The 12,100-nt window shown below is 38.8% G+C and overlaps 1 protein-coding gene across 3 annotated transcripts in view; it reads right to left on the bottom strand.

Moving 5' to 3' along the window:
- LOC126418541 (serine/threonine-protein kinase Tao) overlaps positions 1-12,100 on the bottom strand; it is a 206,268-nt gene that overhangs the window by 113,285 nt on the left and 80,883 nt on the right. For all 3 annotated transcript variants that reach the window (XM_050085353.1, XM_050085354.1, XM_050085355.1), the window contains 3 exons: positions 8,867-9,042; positions 1,322-1,489; positions 104-238 (listed from right to left, as the gene is read on the bottom strand). In XM_050085353.1, coding sequence (XP_049941310.1) covers positions 104-238; positions 1,322-1,489; positions 8,867-9,042 — 479 coding nt within the window. The remainder of the gene's footprint in view (positions 1-103; positions 239-1,321; positions 1,490-8,866; positions 9,043-12,100) is intronic.

The following is a 12,100-nucleotide window of genomic DNA, read 5'->3' as shown; positions in this document are numbered from 1 at the left end:
GGATGTTTTTGTCCACTTCTTGTATTAAGACAAAGTGGTTTCATTCTTTGTCAAGGTGTACGAAGTTCTAGTGACTTACTCAGTACCTAACATGTTTACATACCTTTCGATCAAGCTCTTGCTGATGTCTAACCTGTAACTTTTCAAGTTCTTTACTAAACTGTTGTAACAGAGACTCGTATTCTTTGTCCAACTGTTGTTTATGTGCTTCCATCTCGAGCTTGCACCTTTCTTCCAGCTGTGAAACAACAACAACAAATAATCTAAATTTTTGAAATTGTAAATTTATAATTTCATAATTGCACAGATACAGAACGTGCACTTCAAACACTTAAAGAATTAAAGAAAAAACACATTTTTAATTTCGAGGCCTTATTTTTGGTTGACCATTAAGGAATATTTGGCGGAAAGAAAAGAACTTCTCAACTACGGATAAAAAAGGGAACAAGCATGTACAAAAAATGTCCACTTCTCTACCATTACAGCCTATCAATTGGGGCTTTTGAATCTTTGGTTGCAGATCCTTATTCCCATTGCTTCCCAATGGTAATAAGTACTGCATTATGTTGGGAGTGACGAAGGCAAAAACGCCCTAAATAGTTTTACAATCTTTACATTTATACTATGGCAGTTACAGCACTTAAATTGCTCACGTTACTAAATCCACTGCAATTCCAACACTAATCTGATACAGACACTTTAATGTTATAAGTAATTGTAAGTAATTACAGCTATGTATCAGATGTGTACCAACTGTAAATGGTTAATGAGCAAGTCTGTCCACTGTCTATAAAATAGTGTGTCTATCGCCAATGAATATTGTTAAGCACAGCTTCATCATCAGGGCTACAGTTAGTTATCAAAGGACTTCCAAAGTGGTTTCAACACGCCAAAAATGTGTATTTCTGTTACACAAGACATTAAAATGCAATAACTTTCACATGGTGTTTAGACAATCATGTGAACATATAAAGTTCTCAAAGATGGCACTTCTAATGTTTTATGCAGAAAACTTAAGAATTAGTAATAATCCATGCAAGTAAAAAATATTGTTCTGGAAGATCTTTCACTTCTTCTCAATAAAATTTTTTCGAAATTTTGCACAGAAACTTCCCAACTGAGCACAAATAGCAGATAACATTTGGCAGTTTTCAAGTAACTGCAAAATATTCACACATGCTTGGGAGAAATAAAATAAGAATGGAAATATACCTTCTAATGAAAAGCAGGAACAGCATCACAGACAATAAGCTGCAGTGGAGTGGATCAGCTTTTTTATCTGTTTGTGGCTCTATACCACACTGATCAGAAAATAACATACCTTAAGTAACGCAGCCTGATGTTCCCTTCTCATACGCTTATAACCAGACATCTGCTCATGCATCTCTTCCTGCATATGTTCCTTCTGCTGCTTGGTAACAATGGATGTTGTTCTGATAGTTGCAAAATTATTAGCACCATGATCCTGGATTGCATTAGAATTACTGGCCTACAAATAAATATAAAAAATATTTCAGCACAAGCACTTTCAACAGTCAAAATGAAATATTTAAGATTTTTTTAAAAAAATTACATGTACTGTTTATTACTATAATGGTGAATAAGCAATTATATGTTAATTAAAACAGTACACAAACAAATTTGAAGCACTGCTCACATTAGCTTATTTTAGTTGGAGACAGTATGAGAGTCATCCAAAAAATGCTTAGAAAAAATTATTTTGGGAATTTGTTTTTATTTTTTAACTTAGTCCCCTTTTAACTATATATACCTTTCCAAATGGTGCTCTAACTTTTTTAAGCCATTCAAGAAGTTTGATTTCAGAAGGTCTCCTAAATAGGCATTGGTTTGGGCAATGACCTGTTTCGATATGAATAGCCATCCAGTGAGCCATATCTCAAGCTTCGAAATTTTTTTTTTTTTTTTTAAATCACAGATGCAAACTCCAGTGAATATACGGGATGGATGCTGCAATAATTCAAACTCCAATTCCATAATTTTGGCCATTGAAACTGCATAGGTGTAAACCGATGCACTGTGGTAATGGAAGAGAATCGTCATCATTTTTAAACAGAGACATTTGTGCTTGATTTTTTCACTTAACTGTTAGAATAACAACAAACAATACTTTCCAGTTATTGTTTGTACCTGTTTCAGGTAATCGGATGTAGCTGATTCTGTGAGCATTCCAAAAAATCTTGGGCATCACATTGCCAGCCAAATTTACCATCTTCGCCTTCTTTAGTGGCCATTTCCCTTCAAAACGCAATGTTTTCATTATTTCTTAAGTATCTGGAGTGTAGTAGTGTACCCATGCTTCATCCACAGTTATGTTTTAATGCAGAAATCCAGTAGAATTTTGACTGAAAAGTGCCAAAACAGTATCAGCATTGACCACACAGTTGCATTTATTCTCTACCAAGAACAAATCCGGTACCCATCTTCCCACGATTTTTATCACACCCAACTTTTCATGGAAAATTGAAAACAATGTAACTTGCAATATGCCTGTGGCATCAACTATTTCGCACACAATGATTCGCCAATCACTCAAATCCATATTGTGGGATTTGTCAATCATTTCGGGGATGGTCACTTCCACCAGATTTCCTGAATGCTATTTATCTGTTATGGACGTGCGGCCATGTTTAACCCTTTTAGTGCCAAATACGATCTGATCGTGATCCAGATTTTCGGCGAAAAATGCCAGTAACGATCTGATCGTGATGCCTTTCTCATTCGCTAGGAAATACTAACAACTTTGCCTTCAAGCGTGGAAAAAATGAATGAGAAAGGCATCACGATCAGATCATTACTGGCATTTTTCGCCGAAAATCTGGATCACGATCAGATCGTATTTGGCACTAAAAGGGTTAAAAACTCATTTACTTCAGAATAAACAGTTGCAAACACAGGAGCAGATGTGGTATGAACTTCATCCACCTCAGCTTTAATCCATTTTGCTGTTAAGCCTTTCAAACAGAAATGTTTAATCACCACTTTAAACACACTTTTTTCCATGTTGTGAATTAAACATGGGCTGGTTGCTTCCACTGACTGGAGCAATGAAACCACGAGATGGACATGACTGCAAATTTATCTGCTCTCTATCCAACGAACAATTATTTATTCAAATGTTTTTATTATTATTATTATTATTTACATTTTATGGCCTTCATGGGATCACTCTAGCCAACTTTATACAAAGAATTTTTCAGTTTCCTGTCAGCCCAGTACTTCTTCATTCTCTCGGATCTCATTCTTCTTTCTTCATTAGAAATCACCCTTCCTATTGTCTGTTTGTTGATTCTCGTTTGCAGTCTGGTTTGTTTGTCTGTGAATTTCCTAATTTTGTTAGTTTTGTTTCTTAGGTCTTCCAATGTAATCTGTAGCTTATCCATATCTTCCGTGATTTCTGAAATCCACTTTATGTTTAACTTACTATTCCACAACTTTTCTATTATTCTCCTGACGATCCTGTTCTCTGGTGTTCTGATTAGACGTCCAAAAAATGAAATGCGTTTCTTTCCGACTGTACTCATTACTGGTTCTATTTCCTTGTAGACTGTTTCATTTGTAACTACTCTCCAGTGTCCATCTTTCTGATACGATTTGTTGATGCACGTTCTGATGATTCTTCTCTCTTTTTTGAGTATTTTGTCTATTTGTGCAGTGTTAGTTGTTTTGAAGATGGTTTCAATTCCATATGTTATTTCTGGTTGAATGGCTGTTTTGTAGTGTTTTAATTTTGTTGCTACTGACAGGCTCTTTTTGTTGTAGGTGTTCTTGGTGATATATTTTGTGCTCTAGTCAATTTGTTTATTCTGTTATGCCAGGTTGGCTTTCCATTGAGGTTATATGTTATGATTTCTCCCAGATATTTAAATTTATCTACAATTTCGATTTCTTGGTTTCTTATGGCAATTTTGTTTATGAGTGGTGGGCCAGTTAACATGATGACTGTTTTTGCAAAGGATATTCCAAGACCAATTTTCTGTGCTATTTCCTGTAGTGAGATAACTTCTTGTTTGGTTTCCTGAATGCTGTTGGACAAGAGAGCAAGGTCATCAGCAAATCCTAGGCAATTTAAACTTGTGTTGTCTTTGGGTCTTCTAATTTGGATGTTCTTTGGGTTAGTCTTGTATCATTCTAAAGCACAGGTGAACAGGAGGGGTGCCAAGCAATCTCCTTGTCTTAAATCTGTTTTTATGATGAATGGCTCAGAGAGTTCCCTCTGAACTTGACTTTTGATACAGTGTTGGTTACGGTGAGTTCTATAGATTTGATTAATTTTGTATGGAGACCAAAATTTCTTAAGATTTTTAACATTGAAGGTCTATGGACACAGCCATATGCTTTTTTAAAGTCCACGAAGGTTATCACAAGAGGTTTATTTCGTTTCTTGTAATATGCTACAGCTAATTTTAAAGTGATGATCTATTCTGCACAGCTTCTTCAAGGTATTCACCTAATTCTTCCTCTAGTTGCTCTTTGATCCTCTTTTATAGGATTCTGGAGAAAATCTTGTATGTGCAGTCTAAGAGAGAGATACCTCTGTAATTATCTGGGTTGCTTTTATCTCCTTTTTTGTGGAGTGGGTGGATTATGGCTGTGGTCCAATATTCGGGAAACTTTTCTGTTATCCAGATTTTTGTTAGGGCTATGTGTAAGCATGTTTGAACTGTATCACTTGCATGTTTCCACATTTCTGCAAAAACTTGGTCTTCTCAGCATGTCTTATAATTTTTCCATCTCTCTGAGTGCCGTTTCCACCTCTTGGATAATCGGGAGGATTTATTAGATCAGGTGGAGTCTTGATGGGGTGTGTCTGTATTAATTGCTAAAAGTTCCTGGGGTTCTTCACAATTCAAAAGTTTACTAAATGCTTTTGCCATGATTTCGGCATTCCCCTTGTCATTATGTGCCATTTTTCCATCTTCCTTTTCCAACATTAACATGGGGAGGGACAAATTTTTAAAATTGTCTTCCAAACGTTTTGTGAAAGCCTCTGGAATTGTTTTTTGTGGTAATTTTCTTCTATTGAGTCTATTAGATCTTTCTGTGATTGTCTCTTGGTTTGCCTGATAATTTGTGTAAACTTTTTCCTGATATTTTTGAGGTTGGTTGTATTTTCTTCTGTTTTGTGTGTTTGAAATTTTAACCATGCATGATGCCTTTATTCATGAATTTTGTCATATTCTGAGTTCCACCAGACATGTCTTTTACGTGGTCTCAATGGGGCTACGATGGGGCTAAATTTTCTACTTGTTGCCTGAAAATTTGAACCAGTTCTTCTAAATTATGTCAGTTTTATGTTTTGTGTAACTTCTCTATATTTATCATTTCTAATTAATTGGTGGGGATCGAAGTTCCTCCTTTGCTTATTGCACTTTGGTTTCTTTTTTCGACGTGTGAACTTAAGTTTGATTTTGACAATATAATGATCTGAATCTTTATCTACCCTTCTTATACTTTAACGTTGTAGATTTCTCTGTGGAAGAATTTGTCCATAAATACATGATCCAGCTGCCATTCTCCTTTTCTCTAATCAGGATGTTTCCATGTTTTAAGTTTGTTTGGCTTCCTTTTGAAGTATGTGGACTTTGAGATCAGTTTGTGTTCCCTATAGAGTTCAAGTCTCTGACCATTCTTATGTCCACCCCCAGTAGCTGAGTGGTCAGTGTGACAGTATGTCAATCCTAAGGGCCCGGGTTCGATTCCCGGCTGGGTCGGAGATTTTCTCCGTTCAGATACTGGGTGTTGTGTTGTCATAATCATCATCACGCCGAAGTGGCATGCATCCGGTGAACGGTCTACCTGACGGGAGACCCTAGTCACACAACATTTACATTTATTTTGACCATTCTTATTTGTTTGTTTATGCAGAGCCCATTCCCCAATGATATCCTAGTATTTCTTTTCTCTTCCGAGTTGGGCATTGAAGTCCCCTAACAGGATCTTAACATCGTTAATATTTACTTGGTTTATTGTTTGGTCAAGGAGATTCCAAAACTTTTCCACTTCTTTCCTAGTCTTTGTTAGAAAATTCTTCTCATTAGTAGGGCATGGGCATTAATGATGGTATAAATTTTGTTGGATGCTTTTAAACTCAAAGTTGCCATTGTAGGGGAGATGGCTTGAAAATCGATCATCAAATCTATTATTTTCAAATTGACTATAAACCCAGTTCCAAATTGGGGATGTTCTTTCATAACCCTTATTCCAGGTTTCCCATTGTAAACTCTGTAGCCTTGTGATTCGAATGGTTCTTCTGTAGTATTTCTCATTTCCCGGAGTCCTGCTACTAAAATTTTCTGTTTATCTAATTCATCTGTCAAATTCTTTAGTTTTGCTGCTTTAATTAGAGAATTAATATTATGAGTTGCAATGTAGTTGATCTGATCCTGTTTGATCCTGTTCTTATGAACTGGCATAAGAATGGGTGATTGCCAATGCTCCGATTCACTGACGCCTTCTAGATGGCTACCCACCTAATCCAATGTAGGCTACTCCTGCATTCTTGGACAGGACAGTGGAAAATTTTTCCTGAAAGATCTTTCCATGGTTGACTTTCAAAGGTAGTTAACCTTGGGTGGAGCAAGCTCCGATTAACAACTATGGTTGTTAACCACAGAGGTACAACCCTAGATGTTTGCATATGTGTAACAACAAAACAATAATGATGACCCCATACTGAAACTCAACATAACTGATTTCTTGTGTCCTCTGCTGAACTATGTATTCCAAACATAACCAATTATAATTTTAAATGGAGTTCAAAGTGGTGTGCTGCTAAGCCTTTTTCAAACACATTAAACTACGCCAAGCGTAAATAACACTAATCAGCAAAAAAATATATATCTTACACACTAGTTTTCACAAATTTGTTGCTTTCATCACCCGAGGCACTCTATTACACTAGCTTCACGACCACCACATCCTACGAGACACCAGAGTTACCATCCTGTCAATGTCAAGGATATTAGAAAGAGCGCACACACACACACACACACACACACACACACACACACACACACACACACACACAGTTAGTGGAAGGACATTGGACATGTCATTATCAATAAACTATCCTGGAAATTGCTTTAATCCGTTTAGGGGAACTTGACGACTAGTGTAAATATATGTTACTTTGAAATAAGTACAAATTTCATGTTTTGACCTGTTGCCATAACTAATAAGACTATTTACCAGTTTAAATGATAAAAACTTATTTTCTCTTGAAAGTAACAGATTATGGACACAGATTTAAACTGCAATATTCGCCACCATGGATGATTCCACATTAATGATAACCAAGAATAATCTAAGAAGATGACAGTTACAACTCTGAATATTATATACATGTGTTTACTTGAACTTTCTGATTACTCCAATCAACTCCTGTGACATGTCGACAGAGCATTCACTGCAATCACTGTGCTTATGCCTGGCTTTATTTTGGGTAAAATTACCTTACTAATGGTGTGTAAGCCATTAAAAAGACACTGTGTGCAAAACTTATAAACAAAAGTAAATTTCACACATGATATGTCACTGCCAAGTAACAGCTCTATGAAGACTGGATCATACATAGAAAGAACCACTACAGTATAGTACAGAGGGTAATTGAAAGAAATACAATGAGCCTAAGAGAAATAAGTTTTCTTCAACAACAGTAATGACACTGAAGGCTCTGGAATTTTCAATCGTCTCCTTGACATTACAAAAGGTGGGACATGGTTCCTGATAGGCTGTGTGATCACCATGGACAGAAATGTGTGCTCTGTCACCTGCTCCAATGCTGATCACAAGGTTGGAAGTTCAAGTAGTAAGGTGTTCCATTCCTCCACCAGTACGGTTGATAGCTGCTGGATGCTTGTTGATGCAAGTGAATGTGCTCAAAACGTCTCGCCAATGTATCACACACATGCTTGGTTGGATTTAATTTGGAGGAACGGCATGCCAGTTCATTCCCTGTGTATCCCCTTGTCCCAAAAGCTCCTTCACCTGTATTGTTTATCTACTAAAATGAAGTCAGGGACAAATGCACCCCTGAAAATATGCATATGAGGAAGGAGCACGGTGTCTCAACAATGGTCACCAATGAGTGCGAAGGTTTGGAGGCCATTACGCTAAGGCAATATTAGACACCATCACACCACACTACTTCGTGCTTCCAGTTTCCTGGCATCTTTTCCCCATGTGAAGTCGTCCAAATATTGTCTCCAGACCATGTTGTAATGAAGATCACCATCATACTACACCATAACTGCTTGCAGATTGACACACATTGTTTTTTTTCCTGTTCCTTTAACGGCCTTGTATTGTGGGACCAGCCCTATTTGGTGCAATTGTCACAATGACCTCACACCATGTGACATTGAACTTTCTGTGCCTGACTGAGACCTCTGGTAATACGCTCCCACACTTTTAATTCATTTCCACTTAGCAGTTCGTATGTTATGTTACCCTGTCTAGCTTGTCCTAAGTTTTGCAGAGCAGTGTACTCTCCATATGAACAATGACGTGCATGTTTGAGTTAATGAAAATCTTCCATTCCAGAAATGAATATAAATAAAATTGAGGAGATTATGGATACATAAGATATCGTGTTTCATTAGCACCAGCAAAATAACAGGTGGTTTTTCCTAAAATAGCAAGCACTTTTTTCCTCTAGCAAGATAAATGTTTCAAACAATTATCCACTGTCCAGTACCAGTTATATAATTTTTAAGAGCATTTGAATGAAGTCCAGATACAAATAACCAAATAAAAAATATAAAAAACAACAACAACTACTACTACTACTACTACTACTACTACTACTATAAAAAATGAGAACAAGCAATGCCAAGCAACAGCACACCTTGTGCCTACGGACCGAAGGAGGATAATTGCCATCATTGCCATCTGTGGCTGGGGGAAGACTATTTGTTGAACTGCTTTGCGAAGATGCACTCACACCCACAGAATGGATTGAATGCTCAGAGGTTATACTATTACTCTTGCTACTATCTCCACCAGTTTGCTCATCAGGTGTGTCTGCAACAGAGAAAAGCGTTAATTATAACCAGACATGACTAACAGCAAAGGGCATCGCATTTTTGCACATTTATTTATTTTCCATTAATAACTGGAGGTAAAAAATTTAAATTATAAAACATTACACTAAACCAATTAAGATTCTGCCCCCCCTCCTCCCCCCCGGCACCACCCAGGTCTATTTATGGATAGTTTCAAACAATACAAAATTTCTGGCACAAACACAGTGTTCTGTGAAATATACCAATGCGGAACATCTCCATTTTTCCTCCTACATCTACTAATGTAAATATTATTTTCTTCATAATTCTTTTTCTTGTCTAATTTGGATACAGTATGTAAAGGAAAAGTGAAAATCATTTTACAGAACTTATCTTTTTCCCAGCCTTATTAAGTGTAACTTACATTACGTTGATTATAATTATTATTAATCATAGAAACATTTTTCACAATGAAATATTTGACATTTCAATAAATGAAACAAAGTGCACTAAAAATATTACTCCGCATATCAGCATTTAAGGATTGACATACTTCATTTAAAAGTCTTATTTTTCTTCTATACACTAACATGATCTTTTTCAAAGATTTGTAGTTCAGGAAGTATTACTACTGTGACAACACAGTTTGTTCAAGAATGTGAATCATTTGAAATTCCTTGTATCCCATTTTTTTCTGTATCTAAAAATGTATGCTTTGTTAGTGAATGAAATATCTCAAACATAACATTTTGGTTTCAAGAATAATCATAGTAAGATTTAATACACACGTCTAAATATTGTCTCTTAAAAGTAGAACAAAAAATAATGCTCTTAGAAGAGCACACAGGAAAAAAACTAAAAATACCTTCACCCCCCCCCCCCCCTCTCTCTCTCTCTCTCTCTCTCTCTCTCTCTCTCTCTCTCTCTCTCTCTCTCACACACACACACACACACACACGCACGCACGCACGCACACTCTGGAGGGGAGCTGAAACTTGGGCAAAGCAGCATCTTTCCTTTCTGTTCATATTCAACATACTGATATCTCTCTCTCTCTCTCTCTCTCTCTCTCTCTCTCTCTCTCTCTCTCTCTCTCGGAGAGGGAGGGAGGGAGGGAGGGGGAGAGAGAGAGAGAGAGAGAGAGAGAGAGAGAGAGAGAGAGAGAGAGAGAGAGAGTGAGTGTCACATTTAGATTTTTTTGTGGTGTTTTAGGGTGCAAAACATCTAAGGTCATAAGTGCCCATAGAATCCTGGGACTGTGAGGGTAAAGAAACCGTTGCGGGGTCCAATACAAAAAGGAAGAAAAAACAAGTCTAAAACATCAAGACATTACGGAAGAGTATCTAAAAGATGCCGATAAGGCACCAGAGTCACCAGGTAGAAATCAAATCTCTTTTGTCATATTACTGCTTTTTAAAAAACTTAAAACGCGAGCCACAGCTCGCACGTCACCTGCTAAAATGTCTGGTAAAGCAGGCGGCAGCCCGACCCCGAGACATAAGTGGCTAAAATAGGGGCAGAGGATTAGAAAGTGTCTGACCATTAACAGTTGGCTACAGAAAGGACAGCTGGGTGCAGGGTCGCCACTCAACAAGTGGCGGTGACTGAAGCGGCAGTGCCCTATTTGCAACAAAGCTAACATTACTTCCTCACGGCAAGACGACTGGGAGGAAGTCGACCAGGCTGTTGGGAGAGGTTTGACTTCTCTGAGTTTGTTCCCATGAAGGGAGCACCAATGGTCATGCCAAAGTGACATGATATGCCGATAGAGAAAAGTACAAATATCTTGAGAGGGAACAGAGTAAGAGGCAGGCCGACCGAGATGGACGGCAGCATTGGCTGCAGCATCATTCCCTGGCAAACCAACACGGCCAGGAACCCACATGATCATCACTTGGGCTCCCCCATCCGGGGACAAATGGAGGCAGTCTTGGATCTGTCTAACGGTGGGGTGGACTGGATCTGGATTATCTAGGCTCTGAACGGAACTGAGGGAGTCAGAGCAGATCACGCAGCGAGTGAGCTGGTGCCTATGGATGTAGTGAACAGCCTGATGGAGGGGAAAAAAGCTCTGCTGTAAAAATTGTGCACTGGTCGAGAAGTCTGTATTGAAACTTATCAGCCCCGACGATAAAAGCACAGCCAACACCTTGGGCAGACTTGGAACCACCAGTGTACAAAAATATGCTATCGGCATCTTGTGAGTGAAGTTCGAGAAATTTGCAGTGATAGGTCATCTTGGAAGTTGACTCCTTCGGGAATGAGCTGAGGTCAAAACGAACACAAACCTGTGTCTGAAGGAAAGGTGGTGAAGGGCTCTCCCCCATTCAGAAAGCGGCAGGAAGTGTAAACTGTAGCCGCTGAAGCAGGTGAAGAAAGCAGACGCCGGGAGGCCGCAGAGAAAAAACGTACATCTCGTACTGGCGCTCAAGAATGTCATCAAAAAAAAGGTCAAAGGTCGGGTGGACTGGCATCGAAGGAAGTCGACACGCATACCTACCGAGTAGGATGTCGCACCGGTATGACAGCGGTAATCCACTGGCTTCCACGTACAGACTCGCAACAGGGCTAGTACGGCAGGCACCAGTGGCGAGACGGATCCCCAAATGGTGTATTGTATTTCGATGGCGTAAGATAGACGGCCGTGCACAGGAGTAGAGAATGCGTCCATATTCCAACTTGGAGCTGACAAGAGATTGATAGAGGTGGAGGAGGACAGTCCGGTCAGCTCTCAAGAGGTGTACCACTCAACATACGAAGGACATTGAGGGACCAGGGACCGGATGCAGCGTGCAGCCAGGTACGACATGTGGGGAGAACTACTTTGCATCCACGAATGGGAGAGCATTTTGGCCCAGTTGCAAGGACAGTGGAAGACGCAAACGGATTTGGTAGCAGAGAAGCGGAAACCATTTGTGACACTCCACAAACAGAGAAGGTCCAGACAATGCTGAAGACAGTGTTGCAGGAGACACGTCCGCTGGGAGCTACAATAAACAGCAAAGTCGTCAACGAAAAGAGAGCCGGAAATGCCAGATGGAAGGCAGTCCATAATGGGGTTGAGGCTATGGCGAAGA

The sequence above is a fragment of the Schistocerca serialis genome, chromosome 9 (assembly GCF_023864345.2).
Source record: "Schistocerca serialis cubense isolate TAMUIC-IGC-003099 chromosome 9, iqSchSeri2.2, whole genome shotgun sequence".
NCBI classification, from domain to species: domain Eukaryota; kingdom Metazoa; phylum Arthropoda; class Insecta; order Orthoptera; family Acrididae; genus Schistocerca; species Schistocerca serialis.
This window is presented reverse-complemented; position numbering and strand designations above follow the sequence as displayed.